A 25,266-nucleotide genomic window follows, 5' to 3' on the forward strand; every position below is an offset into this window, starting at 1 on the left:
TGGTTAGCAGGCAAGGCACTCGATAAAAACTACCCAGCTTTATAGCGGTCCACGGCAAACTACTCGCTGGGTTCAAGAAGTTTTTTGTAATTTGCTTTTACACTGCGAGAATACCAGTCGCCTTGGAATTATCACTGCGAACGTTCTCTTAATATTGAAAACTATCTTCTATTTACCAGCTATTTTCTTTCGCTAATATTACCAGGATTTTACTTTCATATACTTGAGCCCCATTTTTTTTCATAAAAATAATGAAATTAATTAATAATGAAAAATTCAAGAACATTTAAAAGCTACCAAAATCCTTCAATCTGACTGGCCGATTGTAAATTTGCTATTGAAATCATGCATTTGTTACATGTATATGTTCACGTCTTTATGAAAGGGACCCTGGTATTTTCTGATAGGGGTAGATAAGGGTAAATTTCCGGGCCATAGAATACGTGGCATCCTCCAACTTCGGGTCGGTGTGAATACCCCTTCCTTTTCTTCCTCTCCTTCCAATCCCCCTCTTAACCACACTTAATCCCTGATTAATAAGACCCTATCAATCAGAGGGAGGGGTTCATCCTGAGGGCAAGGTCACTTGAGGTCAAGCTCATGACTGATTGGACTAGACCACTGGTCATCAACATTTCTTCCAGGCTCCTACATTCTTATTGCCATCTTCCCTTCCCTCTCCATTCTCTCTTTCTCTATCTCTCTCTCCCTCATGTGCATGACTTTACAAACCACCAGAATAAGCAGAGCTAAATTGGCTAACCCACAGTTTTTAGTACAATTTAACCAGAAAGTTGCAGAACATGGGGGAGTGTAATCACATAGAATTTGTGAAAGGTTTATTACTTGCACATTATATTTCAATTAAAATCAGCCAGTGTGTTTAGAAGTGCTTGCAAAACCCCACTGAGCTTTACAACTTTAAGCATGACTGGAACATGATCTTAGGTGCCAAGTTGGCTACATAGGGATAGTGTGGCACAAGAAAGGACACAAGTCTTGCGTAACATTACAAACAGCTTTATGAAACACCCACCAGGGGTCCGTCTTACAAGGAGTTGCGATTGATCCGATCGATTGCAAGTATGGAAAGCCAGCAGAGACAATACATAAAATGCATGTTTGTTCAAATTTTTTTGCTTGATATGATTCCACTATCATAAATTCATTGACTTCTTGACAATTTGGTGTGTTCTCCTTGGATTACAGAGGACATTTTGCAAATTTCCTGTTGAAAAAATTATGAAAAAATTATGACACTGGCGGATTTCCAGATTTACAATTGATTGGATCAATCGTAACTCTTTGTAAGACGGGGCCCAGACTGATGAAAGCCAGTACATTACTTCCATTGACATACTATCGGTCAGTTTGGAGTCAGTTTCGTTGGTGTGACTGTAGCATAACAATCTCTATAAACCTCTTTTTAAGAATATGAAATAATCTAACATTAGAGTAGTCCTAGGCCCGATATCTATTTCTAGATCTACATGTAACGTTAGGCATAACTTGTTTTTGATCTAATGATAGCTGTTCTGTTTAGTTACAGATCTGACGTAGATCTATACTATTTTGGAGAAGTTAGACTTATACCCCTTTCATAAACCCAATTATGCGGCTAATAGCAGCATAATTTGGTCGTAAAATCAGAGGAGGACCAGAGTTATCCGCATTATTTTGATGCTGCAATTATCCGCATAATACCAGCATCGGGACCAGATTTTGACTTTATGAACGCATTTCGAAAGTAATGCGGATAATTGCCATGGAGCGGTCACAAGGTCACCCTTTTCCAACGCAACCGCATCGCAGGGGGTGTGTGCGGTTGCCATGACGATTATCCTCCTTTTTCATGACGGGCGCTTGTAAAAATAGTGCGGATTATTTTCGGAGTTTATGAACGCAATTTTTAATGAATTATCCGCATGACTCTTATATGCTTTTCACACTGCACTTTTTGTCCTAAATTGGTGGGGCTAAGGGGGGGTCTTAGCCCCACCAATTTCCCGGGGTTAAGCTTAGCCCACTTCGTTTTCACACTATGTTTTAGCAAAGTGGGCTAGCACGGTAAATAGTACAGTACTATCTGGCCCTGCAAAAAAACAGGGTTAGCCGGCTTATTGTGGTGCTAGCACCACAATTGCGGTGCTAAGAGATGCAGTGTGAAAACGAAACAGGGCTAAGGAAAGTGGGGCTAAGCATTAGCCAATCACAGAAGTCGAATTGCACGTAATCACGCTCTGTTTGGTAAAACCATCAATATTCATGAGCTGAGGGATAGTCCGGGGTTAAGGCAATAACCACGGTTGAGCAGATAGTATGGGGTTAAGAAAGACAGTGTGAATAAAAAAAAAGATAGTATGGGGTTAAGGATAGTCCGGGGTTAAGGATAGTATGGGGTTAAGGAAATGCAATGTGAAAAGCATATTAGGCAGCTAATTGGAGGATAGGTTTATGAAAGGGGTATCATTATTGATTTGGTTCATGATATATATATATGGACTGCTTTGATATTCGAGACGTGATTGTTTCTTCCAGCTTGTGGGGACCGTAAAGGCAAGACCATGCCCTCGGGCCTAGTCGCATTGTGGTCCCCTTCAGCCTCTGGAAACAACCATGTCTCTCATGGCAGTACATATATACGTACATATGACGATAACCTACCTGATTCGATAGTCTGTGCCAGGAGCTCTGGCCCTTCGAAGGGTTGGCTGCTCCCTGCCTCCTGTTCTCCTTCTGTGGGATCCTGCTTGAGACACTCCTGGGCAAGCATGATACTGCTGGTCAGACTGCTCCACATGGAGTCACTGATACTCCCATTTCCTGGAAGAAAGATGGTACAGAGAGATTTAAATTATCGTGGACTCTTTGAGATAACCTTTAGAGTAGTCATATTATGAAAAATATTTTTCTGAATAGATTTATTGAACACAAGGAAAAAGCAGTCTTAAAGGTAACCAAACCTAAGAAGAGAAGCAATCTTATTGGAAAGAGTAAAATGAGAGGAACAATTTAAAAAAAGTTTCATCAAAATCGGTTATGAAATAGGCAAGTTATGGACGATTGAAAAGTCTTGTTGTACTTACTATGTGGATCCTCAAAATGGCAAACATGCTTCTCCATTTGTTTTGTACACATATTTTCAGATTTTCCCCTTTATTTTACATATTTCACATTATCTCCTCCTGACCTTGACATATATGGTGTGGATTATATTTTTCCATGACATATGTTGTGCTCAGAAGGAGGCAAGATGCCATTTGAAAGATAATGAGGAAAATCTGAAAATTTGTGTACAAAACAAATGGAGAGCTGTCCACAAAATCAGCCATTTTGAAGCACGTTTGCCAATTTGAGGATGCCCATAGAAAGTACAACAAGAGTTTTCAAACTCCCATAACTTGCTTATTTCATAACCGATTTTGATGAAACTTTTTTTGAATTGTTCCTCTCATTTTAATCTTTCCAATAAGATTACTTCTCTTCTTGGGTTTTGGTTTCCTTTAATGTCTTAATGGACAGGTGTCATTTTATTGAAGTGATGATTTCAGACATATGGTAATACTAATAACAACCATATACATGTCAGTTATCTGTAATTCTGCCATTCCAATGCATAAAGCATTATATAAATGTGGAACATTATTACACTTCCAACTATCATTATTACTATCGAATTATTATCATTCTCATTATCATCACTACCAACATCTTATCATCATCATCATCCTCATCATCATCATCCTTCTCCTCCTCCTCCTCCTCCTCCTCATCATCATCACCATTACACAAGATTTGAGTATACATGTACCAATCTTCTGGAGATCTATTTTCAGCCCTATAATTTAGTTGTATGGTAAACTGTAATCTTTCAATAGTCAGTTATAATTCTCATTTTTATCATCATCATTATCCCCATCACCACTATCAATATAATCATCATCTTCATCATCATCATCACCATCATAATCATCATCATCATCACCATCATCATCATCATCATCACTTTACCAACCTTCTGGCGAGCCATCTTCAGTCCTATACTTTGGTTGTATGGTAAGCTGTAATCCTTTAATCTCTACCTTGCTACTAGACGTGAGCAAGGATGACCAGGGTATCTCAACAGAGATGCTCCCAACGCTTCCATCTCGTATCTCTACCGGTGCTCCACAGCTTTCCAATAGCTCATTCAGTGCCTGAAGAAGATGAATATTTGTGACAAAAAAATTACATATTAATCACGATAATTGCCCATCTCACAACCGGGAGGTCGGGGGTTCAAACCCTGGCCGCGTCAGACCAAAAGACATTAAAAGATGGGAGTTGCTGCTACCCTGTTTGGCAGTCAACAATTAAAAGGAATAGAGCCTCGTCAATCTGGCACTGCACAGTGGCTGCCGGGCCTAAGATCATTTGGGCAAAGCCAATTTTCGCAGTACATCATTTCATGTCTATTTTGAACAATATATGGATTTTAATTGTGCTTTTGTATCTTTTTAATGCATACCTAGAGTAGTGGAGCATCATTTTCTGGGGCAATATCCTAAATCCATTTCCACTTCAACATACAACTGCTCTAAAAAATAAACAGATTTATTCATTTTAAACATCATCAAATGGACATTTAAAAACATTCCACAGGGGTTGTTGCGGAGCAAGACAGAAGGGGGGGGGGGATGGTAGCTTCATCCCTCGCTTTTTTCCTCATTAAACAAGTTCATAAACATGAAAATTACCCCTTTTATACATGTTTAGCCCCCCTCTAAATTGTTCTATGGCCCCTGTTACAGCTGTACACGAACAATACTTTGCTATGACAATATTGAATATAGTAATCTAAATAGTACACATGGTCGTGAACACAGTCAATGGAGGAGAATGGGAGAATTCAATGGAAATACATTGAAACAGCCAAAACACAAATACACATTTCCTCTGAAATCTGAATGGTTCTTTCCAAAATTTTTGCAGGGACCTTGACTATCCTTCCATCTAAAAGTACAATAATATTGTTCCTGGGTTGTGGTTTACTGTCAGTATAGACCATCGCAGCAGATGGCACTCGCTGTATCAAGGAGTCACAATTGACCAAGATCATTGAACCCTGGAGGACTTCCAGAGGATACATGCAACCAGGTTTTATGCTTGATTATATCTATTCAAGCAATTCTAGGAACACTACCAAGATCACACCAAGTTACTGCAACCTTCATCATTCACGAGAGTAAGAAATGAGGAAAACATCACTATTATTACAGATCATTCCCAACACACGTACCCATTTCAATAGCACATGTAATGAATTGATGGCATTGATGACCATTTTGCCCCACTTGTTTTGATTTCCAGGTAATGCACATTACTGATTCTGTGATTCATGTGGTTTAGCCTACATGTATATCATTTCCCCAAATACATTATGATCATATTGTGAGCTACAAAACACATGTAACGGTGTTTTCTTTGAAAAACCAATCATAGATCTGTCCGACCGCACTTTTCTGGGCTTTGTTATCAGCTGGCTGCAAGATTCCCAAAATACACTATTGATCATTGTGTAAGTTACAATAAATTTTACATATGTCTCCTCTGACTTAATCACTTGTGGTATGTTACTGCCTCATGATCCCCCCTCCTAACCATGGCGTGTTTCCTTCAGCAAGAAATTTACCCACATTGTGATGCACTCAACCCAGGTGAAGTAAATGGGTACTCGGTAGGAGGAAATTCCTTGAATGCTTGAGCGCAGGTCTATATGGCGGCTCAACTACAGTCGGGGTAATAATTATGATACCAAATATCAAGCATAGTAGAGTTTATTAAGATAGTAGCTGCGGCTTCTGCGTTATATATACATTGTAAATAGTTCATATTATCATTATTATTACAATAACAATAATCATATTTTGAATAAATACATAAAAGAATAAATAAAATAAAATGATGATAAAATACAAATATTTGTACAAATATACTTTTAAAAATGAATTTTTAAATCTTATTAAGCTATGGAAATTTAACTCCTGATTTTGTCATAATACAATTTGCAAGTCCATCAAAAAAGAAGGAAGAAATTCATTTTTTCTAATGACCTTCACACACATAGACCTACATATTATAAACAAAGATGCTGGAAAAGTGACCAGGGGTCTGTTGCAGATAGAGTTGCGTTTGAATGCATGTCAAAAAATCAATCGCAAGTCCCAAATGCGCGCTGTTGATTGGTTGAAAATCGAGTTGTGCATGATTTTTAGAGTTGCGATTGATTGCAACTCTTTCTGCGATGGGCCCCAGCATAAAGAATAATAGGAAACATGTAAGTCACTGAACACAGAAAAAAAAGGCGTTCGTAGTACAAAGACCCATAATGAGAGGAGAGAGCTTCAGGGCCTTCACCTTTACTATCAGCTGTAGATCCAATGTTTCCGAGCCTTTTTTACACCTTGGCTGTGGCCTTATTCTAACCGTCTCTATCATTTTTTTCACCTTGAGATCGGTGTATGCTTTCCCCATTACACGGCATGTAAAATCCTGTTTGTCTGCTGTCTGTGTCTTGTATCCTTCCTTGATGCCATACACAGAAGCTTCTCACCTCAGGGCCCTGCCTCACAAAGAGTTACAATTGATCCAATCAATTACAACTATGGAAAGCCAGCAACATCAACATCTGAAGATCTAGGCATCTGCTTGTTTCATATATTTTCTAGATTTATACGTTATACATTGTACATGTAAGTAAACTCATGCTTGCAACATTGCAGTGTGTTCCTCAGAATAAATTTCCAAAGGAATGTTGTATAAATTATGGCATTGTTGGATTTCCATAGGTAATACCGATTGGATCAATCACAACTCTTTGTAATACAGGGCCCTAATATATATGCTACCCTTAGATACACACACACACACCTGTACCCAAGCTATATACACATCAAATGCCTTCAGAGTCTGTGGATTAGATCAGCTTGGCGACATTGAACGTGCCTTACTTACCGCATCATTCTCATTTTCCAACTTAAACATGCATCTGGGTCAACTCTGTTTCAGGGAAACCAATTACTTCTTTTCATTTTTTAGTTTCCACTTTATCCTTCTGGTATCAGAGAGGATATTGGCATTTACTTGCTTGGTAAATAAACTGATTCAATATTGTGAGCTTTGATTCAATTTCATTAAGATCCTCATTGTTCTACTAAGTACTATTAAAAATATAGCACTTTTAACATTGAGACAACTTCTCTAAGCACTTTAATAACAGATATGCTATTACTTCTCTGAACTTTCAGTTTTATTGCCTCTTTGATTTTGTTACCGATTGTTTTTTTTTAATGAATTGATAAATCATCATTGAATAGGATAAAATCATTAAGACTTATACCAGGGTTTGTTATAAAAATTTGTTTATAAAAGAATACATCTTTAAAAAAATGATAGATACATTAATTACTCTCATTGTGCCATCCCTAACTTGAACCATTCCAAAAACATTTCAGGGTCGCGTTTCATAAAGACTTTTCATAACTATGGACAGTTTCTTTATTACGTCAATCACTAGAATGATATCAGTAGCTTTTAACAGTTATCACAAATTTGCATAAATAACAAATTTTATGAAACTGGCCCTAGTTTAGTTCCAACTTCTATATAAATTTTAGTAAGTGTCATACTGATCACCCTTCTTCTCCCTTTCAAATTTAAAAAAGTAATTCTTAATAACAGTATTCTGATATGAAACAGTCTATCATTTAAATATTTATTGATTACAGAAATGCTGAAAATTTATATTCCACTTTTAAAATGTTGCCTTTCGATAAAAGCATGAACATACTCCATGATTGGAGAAGGAGGAATGATTGGTCTGCTTGGTCATATTGCTTTTTTAATTATTCTGAGTCATCATCATGATTTATTACTATCCCCATCATCATCATTACCATTATTTTACAATTATCATTATTTTCACATTATCATCATCATCATCATCATCATCATCACCATCACCACCACCACCACCACCACCATCATCATCATCATCATCATCATCATCACACCACCACCACCACCACCACCATCATCATCATCATTATCATTATCATCATCATCATCATCGTTATCATCATCATCATCACCACCACCACCACCACCACCACCATCACCACCATCATCATCACCATCATCACCACCACCACCACCACCATCACCACCATCACCATCATCATCATCATCATCATCATCATCATCATCATCATCATCACCACCACCACCACCACCATCATCATCATCATCATCACCACCACCATCACCACCACCACCACCATCGCCATCATCATCATCATCACCATCATCATCACCACCACCACCACCACCACCATCATCATCATCATCATCACCACCACCACCACCACCATCATCACCACCATCACCATCATCATCATCTTCATCATCATCACCACCACCACCACCATCATTACCATCATCATCATCATCATCATCATCATCATCATCATTGTCATGATCATCATTGTCATGATCATAAGCATCATTATTTATTATCATCATTAATAATAACAATTTCATTATTCATTTATCAATATCATTATCATCATCATTATTATCATCGTCATCATCACAACCACCACCACCACCAGCATCACCATCACCATCATCACCATCATCATCATCATCATCATCATCATCATCATCATCATCATCTTAATCATTATCATCATTATTGTTATAGTTGTTGTTGTGCTGGTGGTGGTATTATCATTTCATCTTCATTCTTTATATAGCTTTTTGTTTGTATTGTCTTCTTCAATAAAGATTTTTAAAAATTGCCCTTTGTTTCAAATGCAAGGTGTAGGTGTTCTGTTTTTTGCTGTTCTCTCAATTTAAGAGCTTTGACCTGAAACTTCGCATGATATATGATCAATACATGTGCTAGAAGAAAGTATTATACTACTACCTTTGTAAAAGTTTGTTGCACTGTAGGCCTATACTAATTTACTCAAAAGATAGGGTAAATAAGCGTAATTTATACGGTACAATACATGAAATCTGCATAAACCATGGGTTCAACCGATGGTTTTAAAAAACCCCTTTGTGAATCCAGGCCTACAGTGTACATGTATATGTCTACAAACTCCAATTTTCTTAAGAAAGTATTACTCATTAATAAACTCATTCTTCTTACAGCTAAACTTCCGACATATACTCATTTTGTGGGTTTCTTATTCAAGTTCCTTCTTCCTAATAAAAAGGTCCAGTTCCAAATTCAGATTAAAGTTATGATGTACAGATTGCTTTGGTCAAGGATTCAAGGTTGACCAACAGCTGATAAAGGAGAATCAAACCTTTGGAACAAGAAAGCTTGTGTGAAAACAGAAAAATCAATGAAACAGATCAACGAAAGTTTGAGAAAAATCGGACAAATAATGAGCATTTAAATATAGTGATCACTAATGCTATGGACATCCTCAAATTGGCAATGCGACAAAGATGTGTGATGTCACTTGTGAACAACTTTCCCCAATACTTAAGTATATATTTCACTTAAATAGCCTCTTTTATCTCATCTATCAGTAGATCATGTGTTCTTTCTACAGGAGGGCATGTACAATGTACATGTAATACAGATTTTTAAAGAATACATCATGGATATAGAGTTTGTATCACCATAAGAAAAAACAGAGAGACATTTTGAGGGTATTTTATAGTCCATCAAAGGGAAAGTTGTTCACATGTGACATCACACATCCTTGTCGCATTGCCAATGGGAGGATCTTCATAGCATTAGTGATTGTAATATACAAATGCTTATAACTTTCTCATTATCTGTCTGATTTTTTCTCAAACTTTCTTTGTTCTTATTCTTTGATTTTTAAATTTCGACACACGCCTACAATGTACTTATTTGACAGGTTTCATTCCCCTTTAAGGTATTGACCAACCGTTATATAAGGATTGGTTATGAGATTACCTAAAGATCACAACTTCCATTAATACTTCATCAGCTTTAGCTTTACACATTTATGACTTCAGACCGAATACATGTACTGTCGACTTCAGACTTTTCCCTGAATATTGTTATTTGTAACAAATTAAATCATCTTCCCTGTACACATCTTCTCATCCTCATTTATGCTGGTTGAAAGGAAAAAGTGCATTGATCCAACAACTGGGCAATTCCATAGAATATGTACATCCGACCCACTACGGGACCTTCATGAAATTCTCTGTCTCTGATTTCTTGTTCTATTGACAGTCTGTAATGCTCTCAAATGACCATGACTTTAAGAAGTGACGTAGAAATTGAGAAAAATGGGGGTCAGACTATAAAAAGATTGATTATTTCATGGAATTGCCCATTTCTGCATAACAATATCACCATCAGAAAGGGCAACTTTACATGTGAATTCACCCGTGGTGTAAATTTATTAAGGATAAGCCTAAATCCAAGCCTAAATATTGGCAAAACATCATCATCAGCAAATGTTGCCACCTTTGTGCCACTTTTAAGAAAATCTGGACTTTCCAAGGATGAGATGACCATTTTGCAATCAAACATCTTCCAAATCTTACAATGTGACCCCAAGCGATATCATAGCATCTGCAAAAATACCATCTAATATTACATCTTACCTTTGTCTGCATGGCTTTTGTAAAAAAAAAACTTTGCAAACTCTCATACGCAAAATAGGATCACACTTTCAACACGAATATCAACACAGCGCGCACATGTCGATCGACATAGAACTTTAACATCACGTAACTGGTAAAAAACCCTTGACCTTAATCTTTTGTTCAGTAAATTTTTGCCAAATCAAATTGTTGTAGAATGTATTGTAGGGCCTAGGGGGCCTACTACGCCTAGGCCTAATAAAAATTGTATGACTTTACCCTTTGATTTTATGTAAAATTATGAGAATTTTTTTAATGAATATACCTTAATATTATGTTATTTTACTTCTTAGAAATGAGCATGAAATATGGACAACACATCATACAGAGATACATAATAAGAGCCATTACCATTACTAACGCATGCAAATCGTATACACACATTTCGAATAGAAATATCACGATTCCGTGATTCAATCATATGGATTGCCAAGGAGCTAAATCCTCAGCCAGAACATTGGATTGGACTTATTTTTTTCGAGCGGTTAGCAAATAGTTTACTATATGTTTACTCACTCATTCAATAAACAGCCATGAAGCACATGCTGTGGTAAAACTATAACTCTTTTTACAGATATAAAAAGACGAGTAGGTACATGATAAAAAGTAAAAACAAGAATCATACCCAGACATCAAGCTTTACGTCTTTCACTGTTCCAGTGCCACTGTAAATGTCCACACTCAGCTGATCGAGAGTCAATTTCTCTTCCAAGAAATTGCCGACATATCGCTGAAGTAAATACCTGCATGCCTTTTTCTTTATGTAATCAGGCCAAGGGAAGTACCACGGCATTGTTCTTGATGAACTTCATTCAAAAAACGAAGAAAAGAAGGCAGAAACCGCTAATGATCGATGTTTGGGATTTCCCCATGAGTTCGTTCACGTCATTCGGCCATCTTCCATGTTTATCAATTTGTTATGATTTTCATTTTCGCCAAGAGAGGGCGTTTACATTTTCGTCTCGCTTTGTTTCCATTACCTACTTTTTCCACGCAGGGAGCTAAGAGGGTGACGTTTTCAATACTATTGTGTGTCGTTAATTCAGGCTCGCGCACAAATCGTAAGCATTTGAGTTTTTTCAAAAAAGAGAAGAAAAAGTTCATGCGAACTCAAGGACACACTCGCGAAGTCATCGCGAAAATTCGGCTAACTCCATTATTGCGGCATTATTGTCAGGGTTCAGCAGGCAGATACGAAACGTGCAAGAGAACGTCGTTATGCGCATGTCTGTTTCTACAATGAAGCGCTTTTCGCCTGCCCTGGATGTCTAATTAAAGTGGTTCTTGCTTAGCTACTAAAAGTGGCTGCATGACCCAAAGTTATCAGAAGTTAGTTCCATCTCACCTGAGAAAGCTCCTAGTTGCTCCTGATTAGCAGCACGCGAGTTCATTGATTTCCTCAACTTTTCTCAGTAGCCACCCGCCCACCCGATCTCGATCGATCCGCAAGTCCAACTCTCGATTTACTCGTTAGTATCAGGCATCCAACTCTGCTCTCTTGCCCACGCATTCTCTAATTTCCTTCTACTTGGTATCAAACCTGTCTTTCATCACAGCACGTTTTCTCCTCGTCCTTTGCTTTTATTCTTCTCTCTTCCTTCGGATCTATCTGCCCTGCCGTCCGTCTTTTAGTTGACTTTCAAATTCAACCCTTTTTCGCGACGAGGCGGAAAAGAGTAACGTCAAGAGCAAATATACACTCGGGGTCAGCATCTGACTACTCTTTACTGCTGCTAAATTATTTTGATCAAACAGTGCTCCACTGAGTGTGGAGTTCTAAAGTCTAACTCCCATCATTTTTAAAACTTCGATTATTTATTCTCAAATAAAGGCAAGGTATGATAGGAATGATCAAATATTAATAGGCTGTTTGCTGAACACAAAATATCATCTTCTTTCACTCTGATTTTCGTTCTCGATCGTCAGGTATTCTTCGTCTGAAAAAAGGGGGACAGTGTCATAATGGAATCGGCGCCGACAATCACAATGACCACAGGAGCCCGGCAGAGATCTTTGAAGTGTGAGCCCGCAGATTGTGACGCCAACGGGAATGTGCCGTTCATGAAATCGGCGAACATGACTGTGTCTCCGTTGGTGAAAGATGGGGAGGGTTTCACGACGAACGGTCATTTAATTCATACAGGGTACTGTGAAAATGGAGACAGTAAGCACCCCGGAGGCAGGCTCGTGAACGGAACGGCATCCAATGGCAGCATCCCGCATCACGCGGTAAACGGGGAAACCCCGAGGAAAGCACCACCATCGTCATCATCGTCAACAATCTCGTCATCGTCGACGAAACACGGGTTTCCGGTCAGCATCAAACTCTTGATGACGGCTGCGTCCGGCGTCGTCTTCGGCTTCGCGATGGAGAAAGGAAGGGGTAAGTCGATTTTTATTTTTTTTTTATAAATATTGAATCAAGAAAAGAATGACTTAAACCAGAAAAAAATACATGTTCGTGCAAATGAGATCCCAATGGGAATGTTGTCGAAATGGTGCATTGATATTGAGGGCTTAGATTTGACGACTACATTTTCTCTGGAGAGCGTGCATGCGAAGGTAGTGAGTAAGAAAGATTGGCAAACCCCCCCCCCCCCGTTTATCAAGTCATCATAGATTTGGCATGTGAAACGTAAAATTGGCCAAAACATTATTTAAAAAAATCTGATGAAAATCATGTTTTTCAAACAAAGAGTTATTGAAATATAATAAATTTTACTTTATGTGGGAGGGCTCCAGTCCCCACATCATTTATTGTATGTTGACGTTTTAATTAGGTTAATTACGAGGGATATTCTTGATTACATTCACGGGACACGATGGTTCTTTGATTAACACAGAGATGGAATCTAAATTTATATTTCCAACGCACCTATGAACAATATACCTGTGAATGTAAAAGAGCATATGATCTGTGCCAAATATGTATATAAAAAATGTTGTTTGCATGTAAATATCATTTTACAGTTAACTATATCTTACATAACGTGATGAATGGGGGCCAATAAAACATAGTCAGATATCACTACTGACGAACCGTCCGGATCTCACGGACATAACGCTCAACTCTCTATAATAAAATAGTAAAGTTGACTAGATTAGTATAGTCGGCAAGGTGTATCTGAAATTACTTTGTTATAGTAAAATGAGAGTAAAGTGAGATAAGACTAAATAACTGTTGCATTGATCCAGCTGACTCTTTCACAGCTAATTTCTTTTAAGTGATTTGTTTTAAGAGTTGCAGCACGATCCCTGAACGTTGATTCCAGTCAATCAAACAACCCTTCCGCAACCCTTCATGTTTACTGATATAATTACTTTTTTAACGCTGAATCCCAAGGGCACTATACGATTGCAGTCAACATTGACAACGTTCAATCTTATGAATGAATTAAAGGTAAATGTGACCAGAATATCCCTGATGGAACAAATACAGCGTGATCACATGTGCGTTCACATAGTGAACTATGTGAAAATATTTTTCACACTAGCTGTTAAAATGCTCAAATTTAACAATGTGAGATATATTTTCAATCTGTGGACACCTCGAGTGTGAGCGTGTTCACATAGTCGACTGTAAATATATTTCAATATGTGATTCACACTGTTGAAATGCTCAAATTTAACAGTGTGAAGATGATTTCACATTTTGTTCCACAGTATCAACTCTCTGTGACACACACCGTGTTCTACTCAGTAGGGATGGTTTAATAATGTATCTTAATCATTGTCAAATTTTGCGAATATTGTTGCCAATTTATTTCTGGTTTGAATCGTTGAATAGTCAAATCATTTTTATTTCAAGAGTATAGGTAATTTTATTCGATCTGTGTCAATTTCGACCATACACACTGAAGGATTACATTAGAAAAACCGATATGTTGGTGAATATGCACGCGTCCACCCCAAAAATTGTAAAAATCGGTCAAACTTCTGTTACGTTTAAACAATTATCAATCGGTAATATTGACCTTCATATTGTGTTTTCGTCGGACACATTCACGAATAGATCGGATGTTTTGACAGATCCTTTAAAGATTGCATTAAATAATGAAGTCCTGTGTGTTAAATATATGTTTTGTTTGTATAATTCATTCGTTTTATATGAGCATACAAAAGTTCTCATTTCTTGTTTGGTTATGAGATTTATTGAAAGACATAAAACATGCATTGAAAATTAAAATATCTTCAGTTATATCAGTATTTGATTTTCATTCTGTTTTTTCGTAGTGCTGAAGATTGTATGTTCGAAATTATCTAACCGCAAAACAAAGATTGTGCAAACATTCCTTTAGCCTTATTATGTTTCTTCACTCGGTGATGTATGCATAATTATGATTGATATAAATTTTACTAAAACTATAAATAAATTGATGTCAAATCGGTGACTTTTGAAGAGACGGGGATGGAGCGGGGAGAAGGAGAGGCAAGGAAAGGGGGGGGGGGGGTACAGAGAGTGGAAAGAAAAAGAGACTTGGGTATTTCTAGAACTTCTAAGTAAAGCAATTAAACTCTTACAGTTACAGGACTGTGATTTTTCTGTCCATTGCCACTATGTATTGTGTTGTTTGTTTGTTCCCATTTGCTTGATAGTCAAAGATTTAATCGTTTCTTGGGATAGGACCGATGTGTGCTTAGCTCATAAAATATCGTCATTTCATTCATTAAAATTAGAGATATTTATTGAGTGCGAACAGTTTACAATCAAATTAGATTAGATTATAATATATATATATATATATATAATCCAATTGTGGATTTTTTTTACGGTAGAAAGTAAATGAAACCGATGTTAAACTCTTGAACATAAAAAATATTTGTTTAGAATCATATTCTGTAAAAATAAAGGGATGCTCCGGGCCAGAACATACATTTGACATAAAAAAGTTACAATAAAATAACTAAAACAATGAAAATTTCATCTAAAGCGGGTGCAAAACAAGGGAGTTGTTTGAAATTTGAAGTTGTGCACCATTTCAGCTCTTCTTCTTCTTTATTGTTCTTCCCCCGGTATTCGAGGATCAACGGCTATCCGCAGGTTGGTGGTTGTTGTTTTATCTTCGTGAATAGAACTAAATAATGATGTTATGACCACATTTTTATTTTTAAGTGATGATACACATGAAAGTATAGAGGCAAACTTTAATATTAATTTGAAATGTCTCGTGCATTGCATATTTAACGTGATCCGAAAAATGCACAACTTAAGTTGAATTAGGAGTTACAAGCCTTGATTTTGTTATTTTTCACACGATTTTGATGTTCAATGTTTTGTTTGTTTCATTTCCTACACTTTTTTTCCTGTCTGGAGTACCTCTTTAAATATATGGGCCCGTATTCTGATAGCAGGTTTAACTTAAACTCAGGTTTAAAGTTGTGGTTTAAGTATGGATAGCCAATTGTTAGATATCATACTTCATTTCATCTCAAATCATTCATAATTGTCTAGGAAATATGAATAAATTATTGTCTTCACCATCGATGAATCAGGAAAGAGCACAGTAAACATAAGAAACATACAACTTAAAAAAATTGATACTTTGGGCTTTCCATACTTAAAACACAACATTAAACCTGAGTTTAAGTTAAACCCGACTTCAGAATACGGGCCATGTTGTCTATGTGTAAATAAGTAACGTCCAACTTCCCCTTAATGTAGGCGTCGCCTTTCTGTTTCCTACTTTCCTTTTATAATATACGCGATGATTGAAATTCATTCAACAAGTTCTTCTCCATTTATCTCTTTTTCAAGTTTTTACTATTTTTTTCTTGTCATCCTGGTCTTACCTTAAATTTCATCTTCTTCTGGGGCCCGTTTCATAAAGAACTTGCAACTGTTGTAACTTTGCCATTATGGCAACTACCATCTGCTGGCCAGCTCTTACTATTTTTTAAAGGAAAAAACCCTTACTCTCGAAAAGATAATATGCCTAGTATCATGAACGTTACGTCCATGATATTGTTATGATTAGGTGCATGTTGTGGATCAATTTTTTTTATTACCGAATAAATTAATCAAATTACTGTACGTAGTGACTAAGGGAGGGGCTCTCTTTCATCTCTTATGTATTATAATTTATAGAAAACAAAATAAAATCACCAGATCCATTCAGTTTAATTAAAAAAAACCGCCCTTGTAATAAGCTTGATCGTTTCGTTCACTCGCTTGTATATTAATTAAGTGTCCATCCTTTACACGTTATAGGATCACTATATATGGCCATGTGAAATAGTTCTAGGCATGTCACTTCATGAATATTTGTTAGGTGGACGGATGATGCCACATCCCCACTTTCCTTTTCTTATGTTATTACATGAAATCATACTTGTTTCATTTTTCATGACGTGTCTCAATCATTATGAAATAAGCTGCAGCAAGAAATAACTAATGTACTTGATCAGTTGACAATCCAATAGTTTTAGTTCTTAATAGAAAGAAATTGAATAAACCTAATTTCATATAACAAAATACAAAAGAACAAGCGGGGATATGACATCATCGGTGTACACCTAATGAATATTCATGAAGACATGCCTATAGAACTGTTTCAGCGGAATAATGCTGATCTTTAAAATTCAATAACTTCGTAATTTTGTTATCCGTTTTTGATAATTTTTTAAAAGTATTTTGCTCTGTGAATTTTACCCGATTCATTGAGATATAAATATCTTCAACTCGGAGCATTCCTTAACTTGGTGTGCACTGTCTTGATTAAAAAAAAATTGTTTATTCAAGCCCAGATATACAAATTAAATATAAGGCCTGAAAACTTGTAAATAAAAAAGGACGCATTCGCTCAATCAAGCAAGTAACAACCACCACCCCCTTATCCATGGCTCATAACGAGCGTACTATAGAATCATTACCGTCCGTGATGAGTCAATTGATATTCACATCCATTTTATCATCCTTCCCTCCGTTCTCGAGGAAACATATTTCCATCAAGGGGCCGAACTCTGAAGAATGAAAAGTGGCACAAAGTCGTGCCCGCAGCCGCCGCAAATTGAATTACCAATTATTATTTTCCACTTAGGATCCGACTACGAGGTCAAATCCAAGGTTGTTAGCATGTCAAAGCTATTTACAACTTATTATTTTTGCGATTTGTCCATTATCCGGGTTCTGGGATGCGAAGGTGGAAGTGTTTGTTGAGCGTCGATACGGGATATTACGCAGGCTCTAAGATTATGTGGCGTTACTTCTCCCCTCGGGGCGTCTCGATCGGCAAAATTGCCATTGATATAGAATTTATATACAATTGCTAATCCATGTTGTAATGAGTTGTTTGTGATGCCTAAATGAGAGAATATCTATTTTTCTGATTTTACTATAATTTGAACTTAACTTTCTGTTCTCTGTGAAGCCAAATGTGACGAAAAGCGATATTGCGTTTTACATGTATTTGAAAAAGAAATAACAAATTCAAATAAACTTTCCACAAGAGATCTCTTTTATCATTTATATAGCGCAAATTAAACTCGAAAAAAAATATATAAAGAGACCCGATATTTTAAGGGAGATTAAAGAGAATCGTTGACGGGATACTTGGAAAGCCAAAAAAAGGAATGGAGGGGAACATCATGCATATATCTCATGAATGAAATTACAAAATTAAAATAGATTTTTATTCATCTTTTGTTGGGATGGGGGGGGTGGTCAAACACAATATCACAAACAGAAATATTCACCGTTTTTTTATTTATGTCTTCGACAATTCACGTGTTCTTCAATTTTTATCATGTTTATACGAAGAAAGACAAATGGTTTCCCTTTTCGTTCATAAAATATTTTTACCACCCCATTTCCTCCGATTGTGTTAATTTTGTCGCCACATCTATTTCTATTTTTAACCCCTTCGTCTAGTTTTTTCTTTTTCTCCCGAGTCCCGTGTTTGAAATTGCTCATTGGTAGTGACGGGTTGAGTTAGGGTCAGGGTTTATATGCGCGACAACCATTCCTCGTGTGCCCTTCAAAAACACCATACTTTAGGTGAATGACTTCCCAAGTTCAATCGCTTTCATTTTTCCCCTGTTGTTGGCCAAACGTCAAGCTCACTCATTCCACCCATCGCTCATGGTTATGATTATATTTCGGTGAATAATTTCACAAAAATAACAATCATTCTTAGAATGTAATCTTTACAAAGCGAGGCGCCACCTTTTATCATAATTATGCCGTTAGGTTTTTTTCATAACCTCTGTGAGTCTGCCGACTTCTTTAAATGGCTTTATAATATTCTGTCGTCTGTATTATTCTTGTAAGTCAAAGCGCTGTCAAACCAGAAAAATTAATAAAGGAACTGCTGACAAAAGGCTTCTTGATAAGATCTGACTTCAAACAGTCGTTTGCGGAGTAGACAGGTTATAGGACGCAGGACAAAACTACACTAGATACCTTTGACCTATATTCTCCATAACTTTTATTCATGCCGATACACGTTGACGAATCTTTGCATTCAAATCAACCTTACAATAGATAATAATTACGTTTAAATAAATCTTTCATATTAATGTGTATTAATACAACTAATAATGATACAAATAGAAAGCAACTAGCGAAATACATAGTCCTGGGGCCAATAGTCATATTATTCAATTCAAATCAACACACTTTATCTCATACCATTATGGTCAAGCAACAAGATCCAAAAGTAGCTTTTGTAAATAATTATCTATGGGGAAAATAAAAAGTCATCAGAAGCGGGGGGGGGGGGCTTAAATTGAAAACATGTCTCGCTAATCATGTAGAATTAAAAAAAAGAGGAAAGATATTTGATGTTTGTAATTCATTATATTCAGGCATATATCAATTGGATATTATTTACGTATACGTCTGGACCGATCTTTAACGTCACCATCCGAAGGACGTCTAACCTCTGCATCAATTCGTAACATCCCTTATGAAGCTTGGATTATATACAGGCGCAGGTCACAACTCCCGATTTCAGATCACCTTTAAAACTGCATGGTAGAGTATTTTGTCTCCATGGTAACGAGGTTATAATGAATGGATAACGTAACATCTCCTTTTAATGAATGGAACTCCAAACAAAAATACACCTAACAAGATCATGATCAAAAGCAGAAGATTGTGATGACCACCTACGTGATCTATACTGATGAGTATAGAGTGAACAGAAAGTGAGATCCTTGCCAAGTGCCCTTCAAATCGTTCTATCTTCGGTCATGTGTTCGTATCTTCTGATCCTTATTAACTTATAACCCTTCCTGTTTGTTTAAGTCAGTCCAAGCTGAAAAAAAGTTCAGCAAAGTGTTACTCGTACTCGCCAAAGAGTGGACCGTGCAGGGTGTATTTTCGTTTGAACCTACACCCCATCTGCACGGCCCTACCATGATTTCAAAGTAGCAGCACCTTCTAGTACTAGGTGCTATCATGCACCCATCCTAAAAAGGATGCATAATGCACCCTCTTATGACTATTTGAACCCGTTTGCACCCTTAATGATATATCTTGCATAGTTTCAGGTTGCGATGATTTTTGCAATTCAAAATGATGCAAATTTGAACCTTTCCAATAAGGGTACGACTATGCACATTTCGTATATGGTGTAAAATAAACATACCTGCGCCCATAGAGGTGCCAAAGCGTCCCAGAGTGACAAGTTGCGCCCCCAAAAGGAACTTCTATTGTAACATATATTTTGAAGGGTACGAAACTGAAACTTTTAGTGTGTATATTATGGTTGTATTTGATATGGATTTACACTCATTTCATTGCGGATCTTAAAACTAATTTGTATTATCTCTTACATTTAGCTTTAGTGACTTTTAAAGACATAATCACGAAAGTGACGAAACCCATCTCATCGTCACCCTCCCAAACGAATGTCGAGGCTTTACAAATTCGGAGCAAGGTCGGAAAGTCAAGAATCTGCTTTGTTCCTGCTTTCGGACAGAGCTGAGAAACTCGAAGAAAAACGAAAGAAGTGGAACACAATTTAAACTTCAAACGATTTAATATTGGCATAGTTTTGTTGGCTATATGACTCGCAAGGGTCTACGTCCCCATGGGCCGTCGCTGCGGTCACGGCCGGGGCCGTGTTTGTATTTGAACCTCGCGATAGCCTCCAAACAGGTTCCTCCGCGTTCTGACGGGGGTAATACTATGTAATTCTTACATCGACTCTTGCTGGCGAGCTTGCTCGTGGGAATTGGCAACAAGGATTTGGTTGCATCCATGGGGAACTTACAACAAGATTTACAACGGGGTACCGCAGGGTGTGCCACACCTGGTAGAACCATCGATACCTTACAGAGGGAAGCATTTCATGAAATAGAATAGCCATGTCATAAGCTACTAAAATTCGGACATCTGATTGGCTCAGAGCAAATTCGTCAGTGGAAATCACTGTGACAAGAAGTTTCATGAAACACTCCCAAATTCTCCATACACCAAATAATTCTTTAGGCGAAAATGAAGAAGGGGTTCTGTGTTATTCAATGTCTCATATGGCTGTAATTCCCGTTCTCCTAATGATGCAATAACATTTCGCACTTTGGCAATAATGATATCAATTTCTCTATTATTTTCCTTGATCATTTCTACTACGAGAGAGGTAATAGATGATAAAATGTATAAGATAAATTTGTTGTTCGAAAATGATAGAAGTGTGGGGGAGAAGTGGGGGCTGAAGAAAAAAGAGGCATCATGTAATTGCTTTGTTTACAAAGAATGTAATGATTTATACTATGTTTACTCATTTTACTATATTGTTTTGAAGAGCAGCTGTTAGGGATGTTGGGAGCGCGTTCCAATATTGTGTCACTTCAGATGTTGCGACTGCCCCAAATCTTCGTTTGAGCATCGTCGTAAGGTTACAGTCACACTAACGAAATCGTCCATAGATATTACTCTGTTTTCAATGACATATTATCGTTCAGTTGGGAGTCGGTCTCTCGGTTGTGACTGGAGCCTAATGTATCGAAACGTCGAGTTTCCAGCAACTTTAGAAAAGGCTCAAAACTCATGGATGTATTTTCAAATTGATATTTATCTTACTTGTTAAATCGATCGGAAATGCAATTTGAGCGGAAAAGTAAAAAAAAATTACAGTTATATAACTTTGTCTGAGTCGAATCATCAATTATTTTGGACCACAGAAATCTTTTCGCCTGAAGAGAAATTCGACCTACAAGAAAAAAAGGTATATTGTTTTGCATAATCAGGTATAAAAAAAAGAGTTCAACTAGAGCGAATATTCAACTTTTGGACGGTAGACTTATTCAAGTTTATCTGATGTAAATCATTTTCAGGATTTCGCGGTAAAGTTTCTAGCGATTCGGTAGGCATCGTCATCAAAATTTCTAGTTTTCTATATAGATTTGAAAGCTAATTAATCAGACACATTTCAGTTCAATTTTTTGGACTCGGGTCAACACTTTTGGTTATACATCACTTAAGGGTTATGACTTATATTGCTTTCAGGGAATTATTAGAATGACGAATCGTATTATGAATCACGTAATTCACATTGAAAAAAATTGCATATACAGGCCTGTGAATTCTATCAAAGGAAAGCACACAATGTTATATCCTTTCTTGCAGCGACCTGAAACACCTGAGTTTAATTTTGTCATGATTATACGCGGGAGTTGTTCGTCGAGGGCAAAATCTTCAATATCATAACCTTGTTGACCAAAATAACAAACCAAGCGCGGGTCACGTAGAGTTGAAATTATAGAAATATTTGAACGAAATCCAATCATAATCCACGTAAAAACCGTTTTCCCGAAACCATATACTGTGCGCTACCGTCACTTTGTATCACAAAAAAAAATAACCTGCCCACAATAATCGCACAATTAAGTTCGATCTGGTTTGGGTATATCACTGACAAATTGCTTTTTAAGATTTGATGTACAGATACAACTATATTATTGAATGCGTCAATAAAGGATTTTGATGTCACTTTGCGGTTGGAAAGAGTAATACAAATCAGGGTACATAAGGAAGTAATAGCAGAAAGACGCCGAAAAGGGAGAGGCGCTGATTAATATAGGCCTATCTTTTTTTTAATTTAATTTGAGTCAGTCGTCAATTTCAAAGTTGTAAAAACTAAGTGCATAATTGATTGAAATTTTTTTTGTAAAAAATCGAGAACCGTTTACAGAATTTTGTATCTTGATTATTATCTTTTCTTTCTATCTAAGACATATCGCTCTCTCCGCCCCTTTTGCACTTTATGGCAAACTTCTCGGACCCCCTCCTTCCGCCCATCACACACAAAAACATAGACATGATAATCAAATCAGTATTCTTAATTTGGTTTATGACCTAAATAGCATTTACAATACTATCAAAGCAAATCGAAAATCAATTACGTCAAAAACAATACGCAGTACTAAAATTATGGTTGTGAATTCAAATCAGCTACAGACCAACTGTAGCTTTTATTTCCTTGAAATGATTGTTTAAAACAATACCCAAAATGATAATTGCTGTTTTCATTATCAGCATTTTAACACTGTAACTGAAACAAAACATGAATTATTTGTATAATCTGTACTTTACATCTGGACAGCAAGGATATATCTTCACAGTGAAGAGACTGTGAGGAGAAATAGTTTGTCAAAAACATGACGACATACAGTATACATGTACGTCCCAGAAAAAAAACCGCACGAAACCGAAAATAATTGATGATTTATCATATTTTAATCACAAATACAATAGATAATGACCCTTCAATGTAAAGCTTGGACTCTCCCTATTTCAGCAGGTATAACACAGACCTAGTTGATTTCTCATTTACGCCTGAATAACAAACAGGTTTAAATTCTTTAATGAGTATAACTCAAAGTTTGCAAATGAATGTATGTGAATTACTTTTATCAATTTAAGATACTTTGCTGCATGGTTTTCTAACAAGTTGATTGTTTCTTATACACTGAAAGTGTGTTTGGTAAATGCACGTTCCTCTTCAAGCTGTCACTTCGAATTTGAAATATCATTATAACTCTTTTAACATATATTCTAAAGTGCTATAAAAGAAAACAGAAGAAAAAACAAATACTGGAGGCATCAAGAGCAGAGGTTGAACAACAAAAGTTGTAACCATGGCGACGCATACTGGCAAACCCCCTTCCAGGGCTGGCATCACTCAACGGCAAGGATGCATTATAGTGACCGCACTTGAAACGTCGAGTTATATAGAAGGGGGGTTGACATTGGCCGCAGCCGAGGCCACGTGACCCTGTAGCGGTTGACATTGAAGCCGTCATTGCGCTGGCCATAACTTTGAGATGCGAGCACGTAGGCTACATCGGGCAGACTTGTTATTTTGATTCCGTCTGAGAGGGGAGGTCAGCAAAATAAGGGAGGAGGAGGTGGAGAAAGGAGAGAGAGAGAAAGAGAGAGGCACAAATGGATAAAGAGAGGCAGAGCATGGACCTATTAGGTCCATTAATAGAGTAAGGGGAACGAGAGCCTGCAGAGGGGAAGAAGAACAGAGAAAGAAAGGGAGAGCGACAGAAAAAAAAACACAGAGAGATGACATAATTAAAGTGTGCCCACATTAGCAACGAATCGGAAAAAAATATGAGAGAGAATAATTCATGGTTAAAAATGTAAATGATTTGATTACAAATTCTTTAGACATTTCATTGCAATAAGTTCCGTCGTTACTACCTCTGTCCATGAATGAAGTCGTTATATGGTCATCTTTTTCAAAGTCGATAAACATCTTTTATTTGGAACAGAGAGTGACATCAGCCGCTTTTTCCGAGAATACTTTTTTGGATGAGTTTTTGATATATCTTTGAACGTATTTCCCAGTATTATATTTCCCTGTTAAGTAGTACCTGAGTCATCGCCAAGTTCACATTTCGAATTCATTCAGTTTCGTAACTACTCTTTGAGGTCATTGGCATTGAGCTAAACACGAAACCCCTATGCAGATCTATGTTCTCATTAGACACGGAGGAGAGAGAGAGAGAGAGAGAGAGAGAGAAGGGGGGGGGGGGTAAGGCTGGTCAAATCATCAGCCCAAACGCGCAATAGTTATAAATCCATTAGATCTTCATTCATTACTCAACGACATTTTGGCAGGTTGAAATTAATATTTAAAACAAACTTCTATCATTTTTCTTAGAGCACATATACGGGTAGATATTAACCGCCATGAAAAAGGTCTGATATCACCTATTTCAAAGTACAATAATGATAACATTCTACAAATCACCGGTTCAAACGTTCCATTACAGTTTGTTCTATCCACACGTTCCATTACAGTTTGTTCTATTATCAGTTGAACAAGGACTATAAAATCGATTTTCATTATTCAAAAAGTGCATTTTCTAACCAGATTTTCATCCTATAAACGAGAACGTGTGGATGTATCGCCCAAGGCCTAACAAGATTTCTTTATGGCAACACAGCTCGAAGCGTCCTTTGTCGCCAGGCAGGGGGTACAACCTGTCGAAATTTGGTTTTACAAGCAATGGAGGTTGCCAGGAAATTTCCTTTTTTGTTATAATATGTAGAGATACCTTCGATGAGATCCGCGCGAAACACGTTCCATCCATCCTTCCTTCATAAAAGTTTCAGGTTGTTTATTTTGTTAC

General features: G+C 37.0%; 2 protein-coding genes across 2 annotated transcripts in view; one reads left to right on the forward strand and one right to left on the reverse strand.

The window, feature by feature from the left end:
• Positions 1-11,595, reverse strand: part of LOC121418425 (autophagy-related protein 2 homolog B-like) — a 69,031-nt gene extending 57,436 nt beyond the window's left edge. Inside the window, exons 1-3 of the mRNA XM_041612278.1 lie at positions 11,306-11,595; positions 4,016-4,196; positions 2,665-2,823 (exon numbers count right to left, since the gene is read on the reverse strand). Of these exons, the coding sequence (XP_041468212.1) occupies positions 2,665-2,823; positions 4,016-4,196; positions 11,306-11,473 (508 nt within the window). The 5' untranslated portion in view covers positions 11,474-11,595. The remainder of the gene's footprint in view (positions 1-2,664; positions 2,824-4,015; positions 4,197-11,305) is intronic.
• Positions 11,596-11,837: 242 nt separating this feature from the next.
• The window catches only part of LOC121418427 (UPF0394 inner membrane protein YeeE-like), a 46,379-nt gene continuing 32,950 nt past the window's right edge, over positions 11,838-25,266 (forward strand). The window contains exons 1-2 of the mRNA XM_041612280.1: positions 11,838-12,149; positions 12,607-13,063. Coding sequence (XP_041468214.1) covers positions 12,643-13,063 — 421 coding nt within the window. The 5' untranslated portion in view covers positions 11,838-12,149; positions 12,607-12,642. The remainder of the gene's footprint in view (positions 12,150-12,606; positions 13,064-25,266) is intronic.

This window comes from Lytechinus variegatus, chromosome 7 (assembly GCF_018143015.1).
Source record: "Lytechinus variegatus isolate NC3 chromosome 7, Lvar_3.0, whole genome shotgun sequence".
Lineage (NCBI taxonomy): Eukaryota > Metazoa > Echinodermata > Echinoidea > Temnopleuroida > Toxopneustidae > Lytechinus > Lytechinus variegatus.